The sequence below is a fragment of the Mustela lutreola genome, chromosome 10, assembly GCF_030435805.1.
Source record: "Mustela lutreola isolate mMusLut2 chromosome 10, mMusLut2.pri, whole genome shotgun sequence".
In the NCBI taxonomy this organism is placed as follows: domain Eukaryota; kingdom Metazoa; phylum Chordata; class Mammalia; order Carnivora; family Mustelidae; genus Mustela; species Mustela lutreola.
The window spans coordinates 47670974-47698541 of record NC_081299.1 but is presented as its reverse complement, the minus strand read 5'-3'; the positions used below and the strand labels follow the sequence as shown (position 1 = coordinate 47698541).

The following is a 27568-nucleotide window of genomic DNA, read 5'->3' as shown; positions in this document are numbered from 1 at the left end:
CTTGCTTCTCTTCCTTGCCAGACTATGAACACTTAAGAGCATTTACTCGTATTTTTCTGTCACTTACATGCAACATAGTTCCTGGCACATGGTAAATATTGAGAATTTCCGTGAACTTAGTTACAAAAATTTTTGAATTTACACAAAATTGTGGTTTTGAGTTGTTGCCTATCCCTGGCTCTGTAATGAAGCTCATAACATCAGGTGTTGAGGTGAGGAATGAAAGGAAATGAGACTTGATTTAGTATCTATTGTGGACCAGGCATTCTTATTGTCTGTATTGTTTTCAGAGTAAGTATGAAACCCACCCTTACGAGCTTGTAACTTTATTATGGAGATGTACTATACTCATAAATGCTTTAAAGATTGGTATAAATTTTGTTAACAGTCCCTCTGTCACTTTCAATGACACCTCCTGGGTTTGACGCATAAGGCACCCATAGTTCTAAGAATCTTCTCCAATCTAAGAAGCTTGGAGATAATTGAGGCCTGAGTGTATTGTAACTCTTCCTGCCCGCTTTCAACAGAGACCTGGGAGCCTGATGCAAGGTGGCCCAATCAGATTCTCTCCAAAAGAAATATGAAATTTGGAATGGATTGCTGAAGAGATTGGAGTTGTTGGGGGTGAGTCACATGTGTGGCAGTCCTCCAGGGTGAAAGGCCGTACAAAATTCTGAGATACCAGAACTGCCTTGGGTTCTCCTATCTTGGTAGTTCAGCATTTCCTTTGATTCTCTGAGACACCCCCAGCATCCTTCCAATAAATTTCCCCTTTGCTTTAGCTAGACAAAGTGCATTTCAGATGCTTACGGGTTTAAAAATAAAAAAAATAACCAATATAGTCTGAATGCCAAAAGAATTTCCTGTTTGGTCTCTGAATTGGTTAAGATTTGCATCAGCTGCAAATGACAGAAAACCCATAATAGTGGCTTTAAAAGGACACAAGATTATTTCTCTCTCAAGTGAATGTGGGCAACCAGAACTAGCTGCTTGATCTACAGGAATCCAGATTCCCTCTATTATTAATCTCAGGATGCTCCTTCTGTCTCAAGGATCAAGATGGCTGCTCAAATTCTAATCATTATGTTACCAATCCAGCCTATAGGAAGGAGGAAGACATGTCTCTCCCTTTTAAAGTATTCCCCAAAGCTCAACACACTATCTCTGCTCTGATTCCATTGACCAAAATGTAGTTACATCACTCTCATATGCCAGCTCTCTTCCATTTGCCTGTCTAGACCCACTGCCTACTCCTCTTCATTTTCTCTCTGCCTGAAGAGGCTGGCCTGTGTAGACCATATCAATGGGAGAGTATAAACTCTGGCTTTTATGGTTCTAGCTCAAACAACAGAGGCTCTGGCAGGACATTAGAAAAAGAGAAGAGTGAGGTCAGAGTATTTATTTCTCTTGGCCCCTTCCTTCCAGTTTGCATTGGGCTGGCCCTGTCCTTCAGATGAGGGTGACTGCCCCTTACAAAATGATTGAATCTACTTGACCCTCTCTTTTTCTAGGTTTTGGTAGCTATTTCCTTCCTTCATTCCATTATGTCCTAAGGGAGGCAATAGCCTAGATGCTATGAACTCTGGATTACTGCACAACAACTTAAAATTGCTCCACAGCCTATCTTAGTAAATAGCCCCTTTGTAAATAAATCCTCCTTGGCTTACCCCATTGAGTGTGTCATCTATTTTCTTTTGGGACTTTGACATACCTACATAACTACAAGGTTTTTATTATAGGCCAGTTACCTGAAAATTGACTGTATTACCAAAAGAGGAGAGGAGAACCCATACTATGGGACAACTGGCAATCTTTACCATGGTCCCATCAGTCTTTCTTGATCAGTTCTTATATACAATTTTTATGAGTTCTTGATCAGTTCTTATATACAATTTTTAGGAGTTGAACCTTCTATCCCCTACTCCTAATATCCATAAAGCAAGGTGATCGCCATCCTTTTTATCTTATACAAAGTTAAATAAAGCTGTAAAAACTACAGATATCTATATATCTATATATATATGGGAGAGTTATAACTATTAATAACTTTCAAGGAAGGGTAGTAAAATCAACACATGTTTAGTGAATGTATAGATGAAATTATGAAACTATGTTTTCAGTTTTTCAACTGCAATATTGGTGTGTTGGGCCGTAGGATGTCCTAAGTCTTTTCCAGTACTGATCTCTATGTATTATTTTGTTGGCTGTGTATCACAGTTTCCCATGAGTTATAGAAAGAAATGTGGCAGAACTGTCAAGTTGGAGGCACAAGGTCCAAGGAACACATAGGAGAGAGACAGATCCAAGAATATACCTGACTTGGTAATCCAGGCACAATCAGGAGAGCAGACAGGAGTATTGGCTTCATGCAGATTCTGACTGCTGAAAGAGACAAGAGACAGAAGGCAAGCTTAGCAGACAGAAAGTAATTTCAAACACCTAGAGGAAGTACATAGGTCCAGGCAACCAGAAGGCTGGAATCACATATATGGCAAGATAATAGTCAACCTGGAAACCTAGACAGAAACCAAAAAATTCTGCTACCCCTTAAGAGAAAACTTGAGTCACCAAGTCAACCCCCAGGTGCTATCTATGGCTCCTTCTTCTTTATCCCCATATCTAACTGGTCTTCAGACTTAGTTGATAATGCCTTCTAAATATCTCTTGTTCATGTACTCATCTCAGTTCCCATTTCCAATAAAAGTTCAGGCATAAATTATCTTTGGCTTGCATTAGTTTATTATCTTCCTAGTGGATCATTATTTCACCCATTCAACCCCATTTCCCAAACTGCCCCATGACATCTTTCTAAAATACAAACAGATTATGTTAGTCACCTGGATAAACAATTCAGTAGTTCCCTAGTTCTCCTAGAATAAAATTAAAATGTTTAACAAGGCCTTGTATTACTCAGCTCCATATCTCTTTTTAGCCTCATCTTACCCCACTCCTCTTCTTCCCACTTGACACTTCAGCCACTCTGAAATACTTATAATTTCCCAAAGAAATTAAATAGGCTTTTGCATGTGTATGCTTTACTCCCAAACCCTCCCACTTCCTTCCTCTGATGCATTCTTACTCATCCATCAGGACTCTACTCATAAGCTATTATCTCCTACAGACAGTCCATCTTGACACCCCCACCTTCACTCAGGTTGAAATAGGTACTTCTCTGTGTTCTCATAAGCTTATCTCTACTGTATCACTTATCATAGTATATTGTTATTTCCATGTTAGTTACCTCTCTCTCTCTGATCTCTGAGATTCTTAAAGGCAAGAGTTATATCTTATTTAACATGGTACCTCAGTGTCTAGCACAGAGAAGACAAGATGTTTATAAAATAAAAGAATGAACAGGATTAATAGTATGCAGAGTGGGATTAAGGGCACTACCACCTTCCTTGTCTTAGATACCACACTTCAATCAATGCAGACTAGGATCCCTTTCACATTTTAGATATTACTCTTAATACATGCTGTTTTGTTTTGTTGTGGTATGAATATTCCTGCTTCTAGTCTTGAGGTTTATTCTTTTCTCTCATGTACAAATAAATCACAATAGCTGAACTTCCATTTCAAGCCATGATGGAGTGACAGGGTTCAGACATATTCTCCCATCATAAACAATAAGGAAACTGGGAAAAAATATATAAAACTGTTTGCCATTGGACAACAGATGGTATGTTATTGTGGTTCTCAAGAAAAGGGAAGTAATGAGATAAACACTTGGCCTTTGCATAGAATCACATTCTGAATCTTATTGCAGGAAGTGAATCCTAAGCAGAGTACAACAATCTCACTACATTGAGGAGACAGAAATCAGAGATCTGGGAGGTTGAGGTTACTCCAAATTGTGGAGCAGAGCTTCAGAGAAGAGCAACATAAGAAAATACTTCAGAGATTTTGCTGAATATTAGGTCATGTATGCTTAGGGCAAAACTATGAACCCCTGCTTCTTTGTTCTGTGAATTCCTCCTCCACTGAAATTCCCACTCCCTTCTTGCTCTCTCATTTTTGCTCCTCATGGGCTTTTCCAGTTCTCTCTGGTATGTACCACAGGAAAATCCCACCATGTTTCTCTCTCCTTCATCTCTCAGTGCACCATCAGCAAAGAACTTGTATAGAGTGTTTTAAGTGATGAAGTAGGGAAGTCACGTTCCAAGAGTGCAAACAATTAAAGCTAAATGTCAAACAGCATGTCGGTGGTATACATCATCCACTCCTTGAAGGCAGTGACTCACTGTCTCGTCACTCTTGGCTATAGTCTGCTTCCATGCGGCCGGCCACGTTCCTATCTCTCTATAATTCAAACACCAAGACTCTGACAAGGACTGACAATGGGAAAACCCTCAAGTCCCATTAAGTTATGAAATAGAAACATGTAAATCTCATCCTTTTTTTGACCTTGCTCATCGAGTTGAGCCCTGGAATCTGTATGTGCAGAGCCCCAAAAGCCAATTAAAGTAATTTCTCAAGCAAAAGAGAATTTCTTTAAAAAAAAAAAAAAAAAAAGAAGAAGAAGAAGAAAAAAAAAAGAGTGTTTCTGGATTAGTATTTTCACCTGGGATGATTATAAAAAATGCAAAAAACTGTGTTCACACCAGCACCACTGAACAAGAATGCCTTGGCCTGGAGCCCAAGAATTTGCATTTCAACTACGATCCCACCTCAACAAATTGCCCTGCCTTGATTTTTTTTTTTTAGGCAGTTTAAAATAGAAAAAAAATTCATTATTTTGTGATTAATAAACCCTCCTGATATACTCTATAAATTGCCCTTTCAGTCACGGGACTCTTACCCTTGATTTCAGTAGTTGATGTTTAAATTTTATGTACAGGATTGGTTTCTTCCTATTCTCCCTCTCCATAGCCCTCCTTTGGACCACCAGCCTACCAGTAATGCAGTAGGGGTGGAATCAAAAAAATGTTGTGTTCTAGGCCTTCCTTTGAGCTCCAAATTATATTTAATGCTGGTAGCCTGGGAAACATCTCAAAAGTCCATAGCATGAAGTCTGTCATTTCTGAAAGCACAATGTCACCCTAGTTATCACTGTTCTTACCCCCAGATTTTTGTGGGCTGCTTGAGCCCCCAGGATGTTTTATGGCAAGCTCTGAAAATACAAGTTAGCTTTTTAGGATCTTTTTTTTTCCTTTTCTTTTCAAAGATTTTTATTTATTTATTTGACAGATGGAGATCAAAAGTAGGCAGAGAAGCAGGCAGAGAGAGAGAGAGAGGAGAAATCAGGCTCCCTGCTGAGCAGAGAGCCTGATGTGGGGCTTGATCCCAGGACCCTGAGATCATGACCTGAGCTGAAGGCAGAGGCCTCAACCCACCGAGCCACCCAGATGCCCCGGCTTTTAGGATCTTTAGACTAGCAGGATCTGATTGAAGTTGTTAGATCAGGATTTGAAAAATGGTCTGAGCATGGGTTTGTCTAGAGCCAAAGAAGTGCTTAAGGGAAAACCTTGAAATAGCAAATGACAGAACTTTCCCTGAAGTTCACAGATGTTCTCTACAAATTCTAGAAGAATGCTAAGAACTGAATTTCGTTTGGGGGGCTTCCTATCAGCAAGCACATGATGCTCAAGAATCAACACTAAACATGTGGTTTGATGTAAATAAAGTTCTCAAAGTCCCTCTGTCATTCTGACCATTGATTAAAGCATGATTCTCCCACTCCCAGACCCTGCCGAATTGCTTTGAGTCCTTCCAGGGTTCTGAATGTAGGGACTGATGATGTACAGATGCATTAAACTTGTCTGCAGCCACAGGTCTCTCAGGGGCATGTTGGTCTTTTGCTCATGAAAATTATGGTGTTTCTCATGGTCCAGAGATCACTGCATTTGCAAACTTCTCATTTTTAAAATATAAATGCTATATCTGTCCTTTCCTATTGCAAGTTTTCGATCTCACTGAATATATTTAAGGTGCTAGTTTTTACTAACCATAAGGATGTTCCCTTACAACTCCACGGATCATAACAGCAAGCTAACATTTATTTAGTGCTTCTCTGTTAATGTCACCTTATGTGTCTGTTACGGCCTTCAATCCTCCATATAATCTTATGAAAAATGTTCTATGTTCACCCTCATTTTGCAAACGAGGGTAGTGAGGCAAAGTTCTCACAGCTTTAGGGTGAGGGTTGGGAGGTACAACTTCAGAGCACTCATGCCTAACTATGAAGTTACACTCATTCAACAAATATTTGCTGAGTGTCTACTACGTGCTGGGCACCATGATAGGCCCTGAGGTTACCACAGTGAACAAAAAAGAGATGGGGATTCCTACCTGATGGATCTCCCATTTTATTTCACATCTATTATGTGAATTTGTGACAATTTACCTAACTGATCTCTATTGTGGAATGTTTAAACTTTTTTAAAAAAAGATTTATTTATTTGAGAGAGAGAGAGAGAGAGAGAGAGACAGTGTTTCGGGGGGTGGGGGAGCGGCGGTGCAGAGAGGGAGGAAGAGAGAGAATCCCAAGCAAACTCCCTCCTGAGCATGGAGCCCAGGGCAGGGCTCAATCCTAGGACCCTGAGAGCATGACCTGAGCCAAAAGCAAGAGTTGGAGGCTTAACCGACTGAACCACCCAGGTAGCCCTAAACTGTTTTTGATTCAATGCTCTTAAAAAAAAAAAATCACACCATGAGGGACAACATCCTGATTTACAAATCTGTATCCAAGTGTCTGTAATTTCATTAGGAGAGTTTCCCAGAGTAGGAATTATGAAGCTCAAGGGTATGAATACTCTTTCAAGCTCTTCACACATATTGCCAATAGCTCTCAGAAAGGGTGTAGGAAGTTACAGCCCCTCCGCGTGTGGCAGTTTCTGAGAATGTCCATTTCACTATAACCTTGCCAACATCGAATATTCTTCTTCCTTTTCAGGCCTATTTGACAGGCATCCTGTTCATAGCTCTGCAACAATAAATACCACACTGACTTCATTTTATTTAGAGAAAAATGGATGTCACAGGCTCAAAATAGTTGAAGAATAACAATTCGTTTTAAAAACACCTCCCATGCCCTCATAATCAAGTGGAAAAATTCCCTACCTCCCTCTTGGTGCATGTAGGTGTCTCTGTCAAGCTCAGCCACTGTTTTGGAGTAACGCAAAAGTGCTTATTGACCTGTGAGCCTCTCTGTGGAGCAGTTCATGTATGTCCCCACACCTTGGTGCTAGGGGGCCTATGAGCAGTTGGCTCCTTTGTGACTTCGTGACATCCCCATCCCCAAAGGGATACGAAACTGCACTGAACGACATTCGATCTGGCCCTTTGTAGAGCCTTCCTAGAACTACATCTCTTCATTAGACGTGGCTTCTCCCTTTTTGGGATTTCCAGAGCACATTGGATAAACTTTGCTATGCTACTTAACATATCCAGTCATGCTCCGTGTGTACTTTAGCTGTCTGACTAGAAAGATGAAGTGATCCACACCTGTTGCATAGATCCGCTGTGAGAATTCAATGAAACAACGCACATGGTATCTTAGTGTGTGCCTGCCACAGAATTACCCCCTACGAATACTTGTGGAATGAAGGAACGAATAGTCAATGCGCAGTAAATCTTGGACGCTAACTGGTGCAAGGTATAAGCAACCTTCATCAGAAGCACCTGTGAAAATGCCGGACCCAAGTTGCCTCCTTCAGAGAGTGCTGTTCAGGAAGTCTGGGGTGGAGGTCTGGGAATCCCGGTGACTCTGAGACAGGTGGCCTGGAGATGGCACGTAACTTTGAGAATCCTGGTGACATGTGAGCTCTGTGGTGGCAAGGATAATAGGACCATCATCTTTACATGGCCCTGCGTCTATTGGCTCTAGCCCCCAGTGTGCAGTAAGTGCTCAAGGACAGTAACCTGAATGCCAGCCTCATTGTGTAGAGGAGACGTTATTTCCAGACCTATACGTATGAAAGCAAACAGACAACCAATGATTTTAAAATGTGCATGGAGCCTTGGAACCTCCCCAGATGCAACCTCAAAAACATACCCACTATTGTCCCGGATTTGAATTTCCCCAAGTTTCATGTTTTCTCATGCCCTCCACAGCAGCACCCTATTTTGAGCTCTTGACTATGCGCCGGACACTTTATTTGATTTAATCCTCAGGATCTCTCCGAGAGGTAGGAAACTGAGGCTCAGAGTTTGTGCCCTGTCTGAAGTCTCATAGCAAGTGCCGGGCTTCAGACTAGGCGTGAGGGATTGCCAAGCCTGAGCATGTTCCCTATAGCTCCCTCCTGAGATGAACAAAAGGAATTGGGGAGCTTGGCCTGCTGGGGCAGGTGAGGCGCAGAACTCACTGTCAGTGTGTGTGTGTGTGTGTGTGTGTGTGCATGCATAGTGCCAGCAAATTCCTGAGTATAGGCAATTGCATCAAACAGAGGCGATTTTTCCCTTGTAAGTAGATATTATAAATATAGCATATTAAGCAACCCTGACTTCATTCCCAGCCAATCAGCCCCTGCCAGTTGCATGCTACATATATACAGCATGACTCAAAGGACCCTCAGGCAGTGGGTGGGTTAAAAGTCAATCAGACAATAATAATTTTCATAAGTGCGAACTCCCTGGCTTCCCGATTGGCTGTTCAGTTACTCCTGAGTCATGAATTTCCTTTTTAGGGTAATATTTACCATAGAGCATGGCTGGTTATAGGGACTATGTAATATCCACTGTCTGATGGGGAACTTGTTATTAAAACATTACCTAATGATAGATTTCCCTGATAAATATTCCTGAGGATTAAACAATATAGGTTGGGGAGAGACTCGGGAGGGTTGCAGGGAACAAAAGATGAGTAAGGATAAGCTATGGTTTGGAAATACATTAAAAGGGGTTTAGGGGTGCCTGGGTGGCTCAGTTCGTTGGGCCTCTGCCTTCAGCTTAGGTCATGGTCCGGGAGTCCTGGGATCGGGCCTGGTGTCAGGCTCCCTGATCCTCAGGGGGCTGCTTCGCCCTCTCTCTCTGCTGCTCCTAACTGCTGTGATCTCTCTCTGTCTCTGTCAAGTAAATAAATAAAATCTTTAAAAAAAAAAAGGTGTGTGTTTGGAGCTGGGTGTCAAAATAATCCTAACATAATAATCAGAATAAAGAGGAGAGAAAAAGAAAGACAGGGACAAAGAGAATAGGAGGCAGAGTCTGTGAGGATGAACACGGAATGGGTAATAACCACAATCCTAAGCACCTTTTATTGCACTGTTAGTATATGCAGGCGTTGGGCTGATCATGAAAATCCTGGATTAGTCTCATGAAAATCCTGGGGGTCAGTCCTACTACCATCCCCATTCCTCAGATTCCAGCCAGTACAGTGAAAAGGCTGAAAACCAAGAACATAACGAGAGAGTGTTGAGTTTACATCTCAGCTTCCTATTTGCTAGCTGTGAAACCTACATTTTTTTTTTTTTTCTGCCTCAGGCTTCTCATCTATGAAAGGGAGGTAATGGTAATGTTGCCTCCCTTAAAGGGTTGTTTAGGGAAACTAACCTCATTAACAAACAAGACCTTTGCAAACTCAATTCAGCTGCTGAAGAATCTGAGGTCAGAAGTTAAGTTACTCGCTAAGGTCACAGAACTATGACATGGCAGAACTGGGATTTGAATCTAGATCTGTCCGATTCCAGCCCCCATGTGCTCTCAAACTTTATATTTTGGTGGGTGGGAGCAGTAATGGTGGGCACTAAACAGTACGTTTTCTGAGGCACAGGATGTCGACCATTTGAGTCAAACCACCTCAGCTTTATGGATGATTCTATAAGTATAGAATATAGAATATAGAATATAGAATATAGAATATAATCTCAAAGCCACCCTAGGGAAACCCTAGAGGAAATCATCTCATCCAAAGATTGCAAACTGTCAGGTTAGAGACCTCTCTCTCTCTCTCTCTCTCTTTTAACTATCTGAGACACCCAGGAACCCTCTCTCAAAAAGAGAGAGAGAGAGAGAGGGTTCCTGGGTGTCTCAGATAGTTAAGCATCTACCTTCAGCTCAGGTCATGATCTCCAAGTCCTGGGATCAAGCCCAGCATTGGGCTCCCACCTCACTGGGGAGTCTGATTCTCCCTCTGCCTCTCTTGCTGCTTGTGCTCTGTCTCTCTCTCCCTTAAATGAATAAATAAAATCTTAAAAAGAGAGAGAGAGAGCACAAGCAAGGAGGAACAGTGGGAGAAGGAGAGAGAGAATCTTAAGCAGGTGCCATGCTCAGTGTAGAGCCTGATGTGGGGCTTGATCTCATAACCCTGAAATCACAACCTGAGCCAAAATCAAGAATCAGATGCTTAATGAACTGAGGCACCCAGGCATACCAGGGACTTGTCATTTTCTACAGATATGTTGTGTTTGGCTGCCTAGTGTTGGTTGGTGCAGAGCTGTGAAAATTTTTGAAAAAGTTACCAAAACTAAAAATTAGACTTAACAAGAAAACCTAGATTTGTATTTTCTCTGAAAAAGCTGGAGGGTCTGGGCCCATATCCCTAAATGAAATAGTGACTACACTCAGCTGCCCGAGTATATTCTCACCACTCCCTGTTACCTCTTGCATCCTGCCCATGTCACTCAATTGTGTCTTCATGACAGCCCAGTGTGGGATACCAGAACCCATGCTCTCGAACCTCCTTTCCTCAGACTTGATACTTAGCTCAGTGAATTTTTCCAGAGGGGTGATTTCTTTTTTATTTTTTCCCACAGGATGGCTCACTCTTCTGAAACCCTTCATTTCTTCAAATCTCTCTCATAGAATGGGACTCTGAGAACTGAGCTCCCTGAGCTGACCAGCACAGAGTACTGGGAGACAGCTTACTCTCTTGAGATCTTCTTCTTCTTCTTCTTTTTTTTAAAATTCATTTGAGAGAGAGAGAGAATGGGCAAAGGTATAGTACACTTGGGGAACAGGGACCAACTCTTCTGAAATGGAAGCTGTGTGAGAGGGTGAGGTGTGACCTGGGTATAAAGGCAGGAATAGTAGTGTAGGTAAATGTCAAGCTAAGGAGCCTTTATCTAATTAAAAAAGGAAGCCTTGGAATATTTTGAGCAAGGGAGTGATATTGATGTCTTGGACAACAGTGTGTAGGATGGATGGAGGACAGGGAAGGAGGGACTTTAGACAGATGCCAGGGAGAAAGTTGGCCCAACCCTTCCCTTCCTGTGAGATGTGATGAGCATGTGAACCAGAACAGAGGCCATGGGGACACAGAGTTCCCTCTACCTTGGACATCAGAAGGACCTCAGCCTGGCTGCCAATGAGACACATTCTTGTCCGTAACATCATCACTTATTTGCTGTTCTCCTCCACCTTCCTCTTGCCTTTTCACCTTCTCCTTCTCTCTTCTTCCCTCTTTTCTCCTTTATTCCTTCTTCTATAATTACCTACCTCTCAATAGTCCTTTCAGATTTATTTTCACAGCCATTTCCTCGCTGGGATGTTTTTGAATTTTGACTTTTTTTTTCAACTCTGTAAGAATCAGGACTGGATTCTTCCAGAGTAACAAAAACTCCAAAATAACAGTGAAGGTTCTTTCTCTCCCCTGTAGATAGGCAGTACAGTCCTCATGCAGAGTTCCCACTCTCGTGCTCTCCTCCTGCACTGCCATGCCCAGCCCATGGCTCCCACCTCAAGTCCAGATGGCGCTCAAGCTTTCCCCATTAGCTCTGTCTCTCAGGCAGGAGAATAGCAGAAGAGGACACTCTCTGGAATTTGCATGCTCCAGTTCTGCATACTTTGAATTAGCAGACCTCATCCCATTACTACACTGCAGGGTCAGAGAGACCGGAAAAGGAGAACTCCATTCTGGGCTCCTATTTGCTAGACTTGAGACCAGTTGTGTGGCAGAGAGAGAGATACACCCTGTGGGCTGGTCCTGGGGCACCCTGCATAAGGAGTCAATGGCATCTCAGGTGAAGCCATCCCCCAGCAAACATTGTCTCACCTGGCAGAGTGAGGTGCTTTAAGGCTGTGGAGAAATACCAAGACGGGTATATAGTCCACAGATGCTTCCACGCACATACCATAAAATCTCGGAACTGGAAGGGACAGTAGGTGCCATCCATCAGTCCATTCCAGTTCAGTCTGTCTAGAGAAATCATCTGCAGCTTCGGCTTGCCCGTGTCCAGAGTTGGGGGTCCCATCTGAAGCAGCTTCCTACATAAGTCACAATGCGGACTTCTTACCCTGAATAATACCTGCCTCCCAGCATCTTCTACCCAACAGCCCTGGTTAGGCTAGGGAACAGGTCTTGCTTATTCCTCACTCTAAAAAAGAACTCATTTGCTATGTGAAGGCAGCTCTCACGTCTGTCTGTCCATCTGTTTGTCCTCTGCTTTCCCAACCAGTCCCCCCCTTTCTAGAGGGGGTGTGCCATATGGCTAAGCTGACATGCTTTGGAGTCATCAGGGCTGACTCTTCTACCAGCTTACTTGATCTTGAGCAAATGACTTACCTTTTCTGAGCCTTTATTTCTCCATGTGTAAAAGGAGGCTGATGTTAGCCAGCTCATGAGGTTATTACTGTGAGGACTAAATGAGCTAATGAATGCAAAGCACAGAGCTCAACACCAAATACAGCAGTCTATAGTCATTACTAGCATCTTCATAATTAATAATAATAAAACATCTCTGGCTCCTCTTCCCTCTTGAGGTATTAGATAACAGAGGAGAAGAAACCTTGATCACTTTGGGGGTAAATTAGCATGAAAGTACCACGCAGGATTGTGACAATTTTTTTTTGCTCTCTTTACACATTTCACTGTGTCGCTGCTGCTGTCCATAGAAAATCGCCTCCTGGGGTCTATGGTTTGCTCTCTCTGTTTGGAAACTGCCTCCTGGGAAGCTCCATCTGTTATAGCAGGCATGGGCACTCCTTGGGCTAATTTGTTGGTGTTGTTAGCAGAAACAGTTAGAACACAAGTACACAAACATGGTGAAGTACTCGAAGTCTGTCTGCCTTGTAGAGAGAAAAGGAGTCCGGAAGCCTGGGTCCTGATTTCTACCTTGACACTAGCTAGCTGGGTGACTGAGGATAAGTCAAAGGGCCCCTCCATGCCTCTGAATTTTGACAGCCTGTTCAGCGGCAACATCCTGTGACCAGAGAAAGCATTACCATGGCTTGTGTACCCCTGGAGTCTCTCTCCCCACCTAGGGCTAGTCCAGGTGGGACCATCATCTGGGCGGAGGCTGGGTACATGCCCAGGCAGCCGGGCTTGGTCTGTGAGCCAGGCAGAGTCCGCCTGTTACCAGGGTGTGATTGTTCTTGTGATTTGGCAACACCTAGCAAACGTGTCCCATCAGGGCTGAACTAAAAATAGCTCCTGTGCTGTTGGGGCCCAGGAAAATTAGCGACCTCGCACACACAGGGTTGGCTAACCAGGCAGAACCAAGTGGCCACCACGGTCTTAGGGGCACAACGGCCAAAGAGAGAAGGGTTGGCTAATTTTCACACGAGCATCCTCTTTCCCCACCTTGCTCCCGCACCCCACCCACACCAGGGCCAGAGCCTTACTCTCCCTTTCCGCCCACGCCTCTGTTTCTAGAAACACTGACTTTTGCAGAGGTGCTGAATGTCACCACAGTGTCCTGGAAAGGGCTGGGGTTCAGGCATCAGTGGACTTCGGTTCAAATCCTGGCTCTGCTATTTTCTAGCTGTTTGAACAGGAGCATGTGATCCTCCTGAGCCTCAGTTGTTCCAGCAGCAGAATGGGGTCCATTGTACCTACGGCTAAGGACTGTTATAAATACTAAAGGCAGCATGGGACCAAAGCAATGATTCAAGAGCTTCATCATGCATCTGAATCACCTGGGTCGGGGGAATCTTGTGAAAACTGAGATGGCTGAGTCCTGCCCCCAGGTTGCTGATTCAGTGGGTCTGGATGGTACTTATTTTCTTCCTAACAAGTTGCCAGGTGATGCTGATGCTGCAGGGCCAGAAATCACCCCTGGGTTAAGGGTGAAAGTGTGTGAATTCTGGGGTTAGATCACTAGAGTTCAACCCCTGGTCCTGTCATCTCTAGCAGAGTGATTGTGGGCACGTTTCTAAACCTTATCTGGTAAATGGGAGATTAACCATTCCTATTGTATAGTGTTGATCTGAGGATTAAGTGAGTTAATTCATATAAAGCACTTAACACAGGGTCTGGCAAACTGCAAGCCTGAGTAAACATTAATGTTTACTAGTGTCTCAGAGTCTGCAGAGACTATGAGTTCAGTACAAGTTCTTTTTTTCTCTCTCTCTGTGGTTATTGTTGGCTTTGCTGGAATCTCTGTCTCCACTCTGCCCCTCCCAGGGTCTTTGCATTCTGAGCCTTGCCTAGTTGGGAGGGCTTATGCTGGGAGGGTTTGGGGCACCAAGGAGCACAGATTGAATGTCAAAGATTAGAGATCAAAGAAGAGCCTGAAGCCTTCAGGCTGAATGGGGCTTACCCAAGAGATTTCAGTCAAGAGGGGCAAAACTGGAAGTAGACCCAGGTTTCCTGACTTCTCAGCCAGAACACTTTCCATAGCACCGTGATGCATCCCCAGAGGCAGCCTGGCTATCCCCAAGCGTGCTTAGGGAACAACCAGCTCCCCGCCCTACGTCTGCGCTGTTGCTGGGCACGTGGGTTGTTTCTCCTGTAACTGTTTAGGATTGAAGAAGACACAGTTGTAAACATCTAACATCTGAGTATAAATGACTATTTTCTTTGGGCTTTTTTTTCCCTGGACTAATGTCCTCAGAGGGGAATTGTTGCATTAAAAAGTACAGACAGTGTTATAGCTAGAAGAAAGCTAGACATAGCAACTCTTCTAGGGGAAAGAGCTTCTCATTTCCCAGAAAGCATAAAATGGCTGGGGATTTTACTATCTGAAGCAAACTAGGGAGGTCAAGGAGGGCCTAGAGCTGAACCTTCAAATCAGCGGTGGGAGACAGCCATGGCTGAGAGAAGGGAGATTGAAACTAGGAAGGGGACACCTGGCAATCACTGATAATTTCCTCCCCAAATGGTGTTGAGACTACTGCTTCACAGATATTAATGTGCATAGGAATTCCCTGAGGATCTTGTTCATATGTGGAATCTGATCCAGTAGGGTTTGTTGGGGCCCAAGAGTCTGCATTTCTTTTCTTAAGATCTTAAGATCTTTATTATTGATGGATGGATCCATCAATTGATTGATTGAATACATGAGAGGGGGAGGAGTAGAGGGAGAAAGAATCCCAAGCAGACTCCACACTGAGTTCAGAGCCAACTTGGGGCTCTATCTCATGAACCTGAGATCATGACCTGAGCTAAAATCAAGAGTCAGATGCTTAACTGACTGTGACACCCAGGTGCCCCAAGTCTGTATCTCTAATAAGGTCCAGGTGATGCAGACTCTGCTGATCCATGGACCAAATTCTGAAGTAACAAGAATTTAGCTGAGGTTACCCTGCCTTTGTTCACGCTATTCCTCTGTCTAAACCACCATTCCTACTATTTTTCAGACCAAGCTCCAAACACATCCCTGGACTGAGTTCATAGGTCAAGCTAAGTGCTCCTTGTATCTAGGACTATTGCAGCATTGATCATGCTGCACTAAACTGTCCACCCCTTCCTGAGGGCATGGACCAGAATTATTCATCACTATATTCCCAGCATCTAGCACAACAGTGCCAATCATGGTTTGGGTCTAATTATTATGATTGGGTAAGTGAATGGGTAAGTGGGTAGGTAAGTGAATGGATGGATGGATGGATGGATTAATAAATGGCTGTGAGGAGAGGGAAGTAGGAAAAGCATGGTGAACAATCAGATTTGGACTCAAGATTATTATTTTCTAACTAGACCATTTACTGAAAGCCCAGAGTCACTGACCCTCCTCTGATCCTTGCCAACTTTTTGCCCCCAGAATGTTGACCCTGAACCAAGAATGAACTCAGATAAATGAATAAGATCCAGAAAGCTCAGAGGTGCCTCACAGGGTAGCTCTAACAAGTACCAGAAAACAAAAAGCAGGTGTTGGCAATCTTTATTGTGCCCAAAGAGTTGTTTACACAAGTTTCCAAAGCAATCCCCTTCATCGCTTTTACATGCCTATTACATGGTTCTCTACAGAGAAAGGTCTGGAGCTGGTTAGCTCAGTGGATTAGAGAGTAAGTCTCTGAAAGCCAAGGGCACTGGGAGCCTTTTCCCTTTCTCTGCTCAAGGCCACAGGCTGACTGCCCAGTCCTGGCCAGAGGCACTGTGGTCCTGCTTGGTCCCAGTGATTAAGAGTGGTCAGTGTGAATCCATCCATTCACTCAAAATGGTAGGTGGTGCCATGCAGAAGAATGAACTTGAGTTTTGATATTAGACAGTCCTAGGAATGAAACAAGGATTCTTTATTCACTCACTAACTATATAATCTTCAAAAAAAATTTTTTTTTAAAGATTTTATTTATTTTTTTGACAGACAGAAATCACAAGTAGGCAGAGAGGCAAGGAGAGAGAGAAGAGGAAGCAGGCTCCTGCCGGGCAGAGAGCCCCATGTGGGGCTCGATCCCAGGACCCTGGGATCATGACCTGAGCCAAAGGCAGAGGCTTTAACCCACTAAGCCACCCAGGCACCCCCTTCAAAATATTTTTATTTGAAGTAATTTTAAACTTACAGAAAAGTGGCAAAAAAGCACAGGAAACTCCTGTATATCCTTTGCCTGTATTTACCAATTTTTAATATTCTTCTACATTTGCTATTTCATCCTCTCCCTTCTAATTTTTTGTTTCAGTGCCTCTGATTGAATAACAAATGTTAATCAAAAACAAAAAAAATTACATTCTGAAGCAAAAATGTTCTGAAACAAAAAATTAAAGTAAAAAGTTATTCAAAAGTAACAAAATTAAATACATATAAAAGAAATATAAGTCAACTTTAAAATAGAGTTGTTTGTGAGTTTGTAGCATTTATACTTTCTAGAGTTATTCAAGTTTAAAACTGCACTCAGATATTTGGGATACTCTGTAATGTTATATAATAATGTATAAGTTATGTTTTAGAGCCATTGTGGAGTAGATTATATATCATATCACATATATCACATCTCTTAGTAACTTTAGGGTGGATTAACTAAGAACAAGGACATTTTCTAATATAATCTCAGGTATGATTTCAGAAACTTGAACATTAGTAGAATATTTATATATACAGTCTGTATTCCAATTTCTTCAATTATACCAATAATGGCTTTTTCTTCCCTTCCAGTATGTAATTACTGGGTGTATTTATTTCTCTTTGCATTTTATACAAAATTTTTGTATTTTATACAAAGAGAAATAAATTTTATATTTATATTTTATATATTATTTATATTTATCATATGTTTATATTTTAATAATATAATTATGTTAATATAAATTAATACAATTATAATATTATAATATGTCATATATAATATTTAAATATCATATAATATATTAATATAGTTATATTAATAATATAAATATGTTATAATTATATTAATAATACAAATATATTATATTTATATTATATATATTTATATTTATAAATTTTATATTTATATTTTATATTTTCCTGTTTATTAATTTTTTCACTGTATAGAATATGAACATGTTTCTAAAGTCAAAACTACACAAAAAGTTGTACTCAGAGAAGTGATCTTCCTCCCTCATCCTTCCTGCATTATTTCCTCAACCTCTTATGCATAACTAGTTTTATTGCTTTCTGGTTTATCATTCTTTATTATTTTTTTTTTCAAAAATAAGCAGGCAGATACATGTATGTTTTCTTATTTCTCCTTTTTTGCACCAAGGGTCATCACCCTATCTATTCATTTTTGCACTTCCCTTTTTTTCCTAGAAGTCACTGCATGGGCATTCATGGAGATGTGCCTAACTTTTTTTTACAAGTGAGTATTTGTGGTAGATTATCATGGCCACAAATTATTTGCTGCTCCTCCTGCAAAAGCTAGAGTCTATTTCCTTTCCGCTTGAATTTGGGATGGCTTTGTGAATTGTTTTGAGCAATACCATGTGGCATAATTGATGTCCTAGAACCTCTAAATACAGACTTTCAAAGAACTATGGGCTTCTGTTTTCTCACACTTAGAAGTAAAGAAGCTTAGGATGGACAGCCAAGGGATGGTAATTCATTAAGGTGGCGAGTGGGTCTGGAGAACAGGAGACTATCTTGCTGTTTCAGCACTAGCTGAGCTCCCAGCCGAATATGGTCAGTTGAGTGGACTCACACTATAGCACAGGGACAGGAAAAACCACCCAACTGAGCCCAGTCTTACTCGCAGAATCAGAAATAATAAATTGTATTTTTAAGTTGCTAGGTTTTGAGTTGGTTGGTTATTGAAACAATAGTATTCTAGGGGGCACCTGGGTGGCTCAGTGGGTTAAGCCGCTGTCTTCGGCTTGGGTCATGATCTCGGTGTCCTGGAATCGAGTCCCGCGTCGGGCTCTCTGCTGGGTGTGGAGTCTGCTTCCCTCTCTCTCTCTCTGCCTGCCTCTCTGCCTACTTGTGATCTTTCTCTGTCAAATAAATAAATAAAATCTTAAAAAAAAAAAAAAAACAATAGTACTCTATCATGGGTGTGCCCAGTCTTCTGTGTTGGGGCATTTAGGTAGTCTTTGCAACTACAAATAATTCATCAGTAAATAACCTCATGCATATGTATTTTGTATTATTGGAGGCCTGTCTTTAGGGTAAAATTCTGGAATTGGGATTGCTGGATTACAGAAAAATATCATTATTTTGTTAGAGATCACAAATTTCTCTAAGGAGTATATCATTCTGCACTTTACCTGCAATGTATGCTTGTGATTATTTCCTGAGCTTTTGAATTTTTGTCCATCTGATGTGTGAGAAATGATGTCTTTGTGTAGTGTTTTGTGTAGTATTATAAATGTGCATTTATATTATTATGTATGTTATCTATTGTCAATAACAATTTATCCCAAAATTTAGAGACTTAAAACAATAAAAAAATATTATCTCACAGTTATTGGTGAGTCAGAGTTTGAGCTGTGGTTTGGCTGGTGCCTTTAGCTCAGGGTCTCTCACAAATCTGTGACCAGGCTGTTAACCGTTGTCAATACCTCAGGGCTCAACTAAGGCATGATCCATTTCCATATACTGGGTCACAAACAGTTCTCAACTGGTACCAATAGATTGGGAAAATTCCCTGCATATTTTCAGACCACAATGCTTTGAAATTTGAATTCAACCCCAGGAGGAAATTTGGGGGAAAGAACTTAAATGCATGGAGGCTAAAGATCATCCTACTATGAATGAATGGGTCAACCAGGAAATTAAAGAATGATTTAAAAAAAAATTATTGAAACAAAGGAAAATGAAAACAATACTGTTCAAAACCTTTGGAATGCAGTAAAGATGGTCATAAGGTTCCTCAAGAAACAAGAAATGTCTCCAATACACAACCTAACCTTACACCTAAGGGAGCTGGAGAAAGAATAGCAAATAAAGCCTAAACCCAGCAGAAAAAGAGAATTAATAAAGATTAGAGCAGAAGTCAATGAAATAGAAACCAAAACAAGAGTAGAACAGATCAACAAAACTAGGAGCTGGTTCCTTGACATAATTACTAAGATTTGTAAACCCCTAGCCAGACTTATCAGAAAGCAAAGAGAAAGGACCCAAATAAATAAAATCATGAATCAAAGAAGAGTGATCACAACCAACACCAAAGAAATACAATTATAAGAACATATTATGAACAACTATATGCCAACAAATTAGGCAATCTAGAAGAAATTGGATGCATTCCTAGAGATATATAAACTACCATAACTGAAACATGAAGAAATTGGCAACCTGAACATACCCAAAACAAGCAAGGAAATTGAACCAATAATCAAAAATCTCCCAACAAACAAGAGTCCAGGGCCGGATGACTTCCCAGGGGAATTCTACCAAACAGTTAAAGAAGAATTAATACCTACTCTTCTGAAGCTATTTCAAAAAATAAAAATGGAAGGAAAACTTCTAAACTCTTACTAGGCAGCATTATCTTGATCTAAAAACCGGACAAAGACTCCACTGAAAAGGAAAATTACAGACCAATATCCCTGATGAACAAGGATGCAAAACTTCTCATCAAGATACTAGCCAATAAGGTCCAGTGGTACATTATAAGGATTATTCACCATGACCAACTGGAATTTATTCCTGGGCTGCAAGGGTGGTTCAATATCCACAAATCAATCCATATGATATACTACATTAATAAAATGTATGATCCTCTCAATAGATGCAGACAAAGCATTTGACAAAACACAGCATCCTTTCTTTTTTTTAATTAATTAATTAATTAATTTTATTTATTTCTTTTCAGTGTAACAGAATTCATTGTTTATGCACCCCACCCAGTGCTCCATGCAATACATGCCCTCTGTAATACCCACCAACCTGCTCCCCAAACCTCCCACCCCCAGCTCCTTCAAAACCCTCAGGTTGTTTTTCAGAATCCATAGTCTCTCATGGTTCATCTCCCCTTCCAATTTCCTTCAACTCCCTTCTCCTCTCCATCTCCCTATGTCCTCCATGTTATTCCCTATGTTCCACAAGTAAGTGAAACCATACGATAATTGACTCTCTCTGCTTGACTTATTTCACTCAGCATAATCTCTTCAAGTCCCGTCCATGTTGATAACAAAAGTTGGGTATTCATCCTTTCTGATGGAGGCATAATACTCCATTGTGTATATGGACCACATCTTCCTTATCCATTCATCCGTTGAAGGGCATCTTGGTTCTTTCCACAGTTTGGCAACCGTGGCCATTGCTGCTATAAACATTGGGGTACAGATGGCCCTTCTTTTCACTACATCAGTATCTTTGGGGTAAATACCCAGTAGTGCAATTGCAGGGTCATAGAGAAGCTCTATTTTTAATTTCTTAAGGAATCTCCACACTGTTTTCCAAAGTGGTTGCACTAACTTGCATTCCCACCAACAGTGTAAGAGGATTCCCCTTTCTCCACATCCTCTCCAACACATGTTGTTTCCTGTCTTGCTAATTTTGGCCATTCTAACTGGTGTAAGGTGGTATCTCAATGTGGTTTTAATTTGAATTTCCCTGATGGCTAGTGATGACAAACATTTTTTTCATGTGTCTGATAGCCATTTGTATGTTTTCATTGGAGAAATGTCTGCTCATGTCTTCTGCCCATTTTTTGACATGATTATCTTTTCTGTGTGTGTTGAGTTTAAGAAGTTCTTTGTAGATCCTGGATATCAACCTTTTGTCTGTACTGTCATTTGTGAATATCTTCTCACATTCTGTGGGTTGCCTCTTTGTTTAGTTAACTGTTTCCTTTGCTATGCAGAAGCTTTTGAGTTTGATGAAGTCCCAAAAGTTCATTTTCACTTTTGTTTTCTTTGCCTTTGGAGACATATCTTGAAAGAAGTTTACAGCATCCTTTCTTGATAAAAACTCTTCACAGCATAGGGATGGATGGAGTATATCTCAATATCAGAAAAGTCATATAAAAAAGCCCACAGTGAATATCATTCTTGATGGGAAAAACCTGACAGCTTTTCCCTTATGTCCAGGAATGCAGCAGGGATGTCCACTATCACATCACCATTGTTGTTCAGCATAGTATTAGAAGTCCTAGCCTCAGCAATCAGAAAACAAAAATAAATAAAAGGTATCCAAATCAGCAAAGAAGTGAAACTCTCACTCTTTGCAGATGGCATGATAGCCTGTGTGGAACACCAAAAAAACTCTACCCCAAAAATGCTTGAACTCATACAAGAATTCAGCAAAGTGGCAGGATATAAAATCAATGCACAGAAGTCAGTTGCATTTCTATAGGGTAACAATAAGACAGAACAAAGGAGATTAAGGAGGCGATCCCATCTACAACTGTGCCAAAACTATTAGATATCTAGGAAGAAACCTAACCAAAGAGGTAAGGGATCTGTGCTCAGAAAACTATGGAACACTCACGGAAAAAATTGAGGAAGACACAAAGAAATGGAAAAGCATTCCATGCTCATGGACTGGAAGAACAGATATTGTTAAAATGTCTGTGCTACTGAGAGCAATCTACACATTCAAAGCAATTCCTATCAAGATAACAACAGCTTTTTTCAGAGCTGGAACAAATAATCCTAAAATTTGTATAGAATCAGAAAAGACCCTGAATAGCCAAAGGAATGTTGAAAACAAAAACTAAAGCTGGAAGCAACACAATTCTAGACTTCAATCTGTATTACAAAGTTATAATCATCAAGACAGCATGGTACTGGCACAAAAATAGACACATAGATCAATGGAACAGAATAGAGAACTCAGAAATGGACCCTCAACTCTATGGTCAACTAATCTCTGACAAAGCAGGAAAGAATGTCTAATGGAAAAAAGATAATCTCTTCAACAGATGGTGTCGGGAAAATTGGACAGCCATATGCAGAAGAATGAAGCTGGACCATTTTCTTATGCCACACACAAAAATAGACTCAAAATTGATGAAAGACCTAAATGTGAGATAGGAATCCATCAAAATCCCAGAGAAGAACACAGGCAGCAATCTCCGTGACCTTAGGAGACAAACCATAGGAGAATTTTTTTTTAAAAAGATTTTATTTATTTATTTGACACAGAGAGAGAGATCACAAGCAGGCAGAAAGGGTGGGGTGGTGGTGGTGGTGGTGGTGGAGCAGGATCCCTGCTGAGCAGAGAGCCCAACGTGGGGCTCAATCCCAGGACACTTGGACCATGACCCAAGCCAAAGGCACACTTGGACCATGACCCAAGCCAAAGGCAGAGGCTTTAACCCACTGAGCCACCCAGGCACCCCCCCATAGGAGACTCTTAATCATAGGAAACACACTGAGGGTTGCTGTGGGGCACGGGAAGAGGGTAACTGGGTGGCACATTGTTACTATGTCAAATGTACCTCAGTAAAGCTGAAAAAAAGATACTTAAAAAATTCAAGTAGTCAAACTTAACAGTTTATTCTTTTATCACATCTTGATTTTAAGTCATAGAAAATCTTCCTGTATACCTAACCTATAGGGAATTTATCCATATTTTCTCCTTGTTCTTGTATAGTTTCATTATTTTGCATTTAGATCTTTGATACATTTGGAATTTGCTGTTGTATATAATGTGAGGAATAGATCTAATTTTATTTTTTTTCCATCTGTCTTACTAGTTGTTCCAACATCATCTATTAAAAAGTCCATTTTTGTCCTCAGAATTCAAGTTAATTCTGAACTCCGTAGATGATTTGGCCTATTTCTAGACTTCCTAATCTATTCTATTGGTTTGTCTATTCATATCATAGTACTAGACTATTTTAGTTACAGTGGCTTGGCAGATGTTTTATATTTGGTAGGACTCTTAGCTCTTACCTTTCACTGTTTTCCTAGCTATTTTTTTAAAAGATTTTATTTGTTTTCTTGACATAGAAAGAGATCATAAGCAGGCAGAGAGGCAGGCAGAGATGAGCGGAAGCAGGCAGGCTCTCTGCTGAGCAGAGAGCCCAATGCGGGGCTCGATCCTGGGACCCTGAGATCATCACCCAAGCCAAAGTCAGAGGCTTAACCCACTGGGCCACTCAGGTACCCCTTTCCTAGCTATTTTTGCATGCTTCTTGTTCAAGAAGAATTTTAGTATCTGCTTATTTAGCTGCCCCCCAAAACAATTTGTTGATATTTTTTTATTGGAATTACCATAGGTTAATAGATTAACCAAGAGTGGACTGACTCTCTGGTGATGATAAGATATCTAAACCAAGAAGAAGAGCTGTTTTTCCATTTGTTCAAGTCTACTTGTATGTCTTTCAAGTGTGTCTTAGAGTTTTCTTCACATAATTTCTGAACATTTCTTTTTTTTTGTTTGTTTTTGTTTTGTTTTTTTTTTTAATTTCTGAACATTTCTTGTTCAAGAAATTGAGTAATCTTAAACCAGTTACTTCCTTCTTCTGAATCTCCTGTTTCTCGTCCAGAGAAAAGTGGGATTATATGATCTTTCTTGAAGAGTGTGAAAAGTAAATGAGGTGAATTGTAAAGTAAGTGCTGTGTTGATCCCAGTTCCTTACTCCTTCACTGAAGCTTATGGTTGTTCTTGAGGAGGGGCCTGAGGGACATAATCTGTCACATATCTCTAGTAAGGGCATCATCTATCTCGGTCAATAAGTCAATCAATATTGTGGAGCTCACCATGTACAAGGGACAGCAAAAGTTGCTGGAGATATAGTGGTAAGAACATCAAACATGATTTCTGCTCTCATAGAGCTTCTGGTTCACGAACATTTCCCATTAATCCTATGAGATTTTATAAAACTGTAAGCCCAATTAGCAAGCCAGGCCCTACCAATCAATAGATTCTAAAATTGCATAGCATAGGGACGTGGAGTCTTTAAATACTTCTAGAATCCACATCCCAGTTTGGATCATTGTGCAAGCAGGGATTATCTAAAACAAGGGAGTATCAGAGCTAAAAGGAGTGCGTGGAGGAGGGAAGAGGGACAGTGGGTCATGATCTGACCAGGTTCACACAATTAATGAGTGACTGAGCCGGGACTGGAAACGGGTATCCAGGCTCCCAGGCTGGGATACTTTCCAACATGCACCCACAGTCATTCTACTTGCCATCTACATCTCTTGTCACTGCCACATACGTTATCAGGGTTTCAGCTACCCATGTGGGTCGTCCAGGGAACATTGGCCAGAAATGAACAGCACATTTCTAGGAAAGACCTGATAACACTGGAGTCACTACATCAGGAGGTAGCAGCTCAACCCACAAAGAAGGAAAGTAAACAAAACTATACCAATACATAGAATGGGAATGTGGCTCAAATGAAACAAAATTAGAATCACTCTAGCTAATACCATAGCACTGTTTGAAATCAAACAGATACAATAACTTACTGCCTGTGTGACCTTTACCTGGCTGTTGAGCTCTGTGGAAGAGACTACTCATTTCTCACTTTGGTTTTCCCCTTCCTCTATGGTGATAGAAGCCCCAGTTCTTAGCTGAACCAATGACTGTGTGAAAGGCAGACTATTTTTCCTCGGTTTTCATTGTAGCTAGGTGTGGTCATATGACTAAACTCTCCCTAGTGGGATGCCAGGAGAAATGTTAAATCCAACCTCCAGGAAACATCCTTAAAGGCCAGAAATATGACTTCCACTTTTTACCTGCCCTTGGTAGGAATTTAGTGGTAGAAACTTGAGCTGGAGGAAGTACGAGGCACCAAAAGGCAGCCTTGGGAATGAAGGCCATGTTCAATGAAGCACAGAGAGAAGGAGTCTGGGCCACTACGGACTTCACCTTTCCTAGGTAGCTTGCCGATGTTCTGATGTAGGATTTTTTTCTGCTGTTTTTAAATCACTGCTAGTCTAGGGACTAAGATAGCTCATGTAGTGATGGAGAGGCATGATGGAAAATCCAATATGAACGCTGTTTTATTTATTTATTTATTTATTTATTTATTTATTTATTTAAAGAGAGAGAGAAAGCACGAATAAGCATGAGCAGGGGGAGGGGCAGAGGGAGAGGGGAAATGCAGACTCTCCACTGAGCAGGGACCCTATGCGGAGCTCAATCTCAGGACTCCAAGATCCGGACCTGAGGCAAAGTCAGATGCTTAACTGACTGAGCCATCCAGGTGTCCCACAATAGGAGCTCTTTACTCTAATTGGTAGCCATTGCTTTTTTCTTCCTGGCTTCTACTTTTGCTACGTTTGTGATTACATCAAGTTTTCTTAGGAATGACCTGATCCCCATCCCGTAGCCTTAGTGGAACTGTGAATTAAGCTGCATCATCTTTCCCTGAGCCGGGCCAGCTGGACTTGGAATTTGAATGGAATTTTCTTGGACAGTGTAACCCAAGAGTAAAAGAAGTAGATATGTCCTAGAGGTGGGTGGCAAGGAAAGCTCTTCTTTACTGAAGAATATCAGTTAAGAAGTATAGTAGAAAAGCTAAATAGAAAAAGTCACCATAAAACTGGGTTCAAGCCAGAAGCATCAATGGTTGCTTATCAACTACACAGGTTTCACAATGGAGGAATCTGGAGAACACCCGAGCTAGATGATCAAAGAGAGCATCACCAAGAGCAGCGCATGTTGTGGCCCCTGACATGAAGCCCTGAGGGGCATTCAACATCACCTATGGAGTATTCAGAACGAAACAGACTAACCTGGATCTCATTAAGTAGAAATAGTCAGAAAAATCTAATGTGAGGAATATTCTGTACAACAACTGGCCTACAACCTTTAAATATTTCATTGGTGACAAAGACTATAAAACCAAAAACCAAAAACCAAAAACAAATTATCTAGAAGAAAAGACACACTAAAAAAATGTAACAAGGGACACCTGGGTGGCTCAGTGGGTTAAGCCTCTGCCTTTGTCTTAGGTCATGATCTCGGGGTCCTGGGATCGAGCCCCACATTGGGCTCTCTGTTCAGCAGGGAGCCTGCTTCCCTCTCTCTCTCTGACTGCTTCTCTGCCTATTTGTATCTCTGGCTGTCAAATAAATAAGCAAAGTCTTTAAAAAAAAAAAAAATTAAAGTGGCACAGCCTATCTTTTTTTTTAAAGATTTTATTTACTCATTTGACAGAGATCACAAGTAGGCAGAGAGGCAGGCCAAGAGAGAGGAAAGGAGGCAGGCTCCCCGCTGAGCAGAGAGCCCGATGCGGGGCTTGATTCCAGGATCCTGAGATCATGACCTGAGCGGAAGGCAGAGGCTTTAATCCACTGAGCCACCTAGGTGCCCTGAAAATAAAAAAGAATTTTTAAAATGTGACAATTAAAATGTATGATCCTGGATTGGATCCTGTATATGACTGTTATATTATATTATAGTATAGTATATTGGGTTATATTAGGTTAGATTATATATTATAATATTTATAGTGACGATATATCATATGATAGTATTCTATCAGTGTAAGTATCCCATGTGTGAGGACTCTGGTCATATAGGAGAATATTACTGTTTCCTTGTTCTTAAGAGATCCATATGAAGTATTTTGGAGCAAACTCTCATGATGCTTACAAGCAATATTCAAATGCTTTAGCAAAAAAAATTTGAAATGGGTAAACATGCAGGTGAGAGAGAGAGAGAAGGAGGAGGAGGAGAGCAGGAGAGGGAGAGGAAGAACAAGGGTGACAGGAAACACTCGTGGGGCTGCTTGAAGGGCATATATTCATTATATTATTCTTCAACTTTTCTGTACCTTTGACATTTTCCAAATAATAAGCTATGTGTGGCCTTCTTGTTCCCTTTTCTCATCCTTAGAGTGAAGTATAAGACCTTGAAAGGGATGCCTGCCTCTTGTCGCGTGCCCTGAGCCCCGCATGCTGGAGAAGCTGGGGGTCGCAGTGGGGTGAATCCTGCCCTGTCAGCTGTGAGCCGTGGATGCTTTCTCCTGCGAGGGACACTTGAGGTCCCTTGAGTGGGTTTGGTGTGTGTGACAGTGACCTTTAGATGCTGCCAAGGTGGGCAGAGAAGCATTACAAGAGGGAATGGGAGTGGGGAAGTCGGGGTGCATCTCATCCGTAAGGAGGCCCTGCTGCTCTCTCCAATCTTCCGTCTCAGGCCATTCCCTTCACACACCTCCCCACTCCCCCCCCCCCCCC

At 41.3% G+C, this 27568-nt stretch overlaps 1 protein-coding gene across 1 annotated transcript in view; it reads right to left on the bottom strand.

Annotated features, from left to right (window-relative positions):
• Window positions 1-27568, bottom strand: part of LOC131809266 (uncharacterized) — a 226839-nt gene that overhangs the window by 58958 nt on the left and 140313 nt on the right. Inside the window, exon 5 of the mRNA XM_059136161.1 lies at window positions 2315-2382. Coding sequence (XP_058992144.1) covers window positions 2315-2382 — 68 coding nt within the window. The remainder of the gene's footprint in view (window positions 1-2314; window positions 2383-27568) is intronic.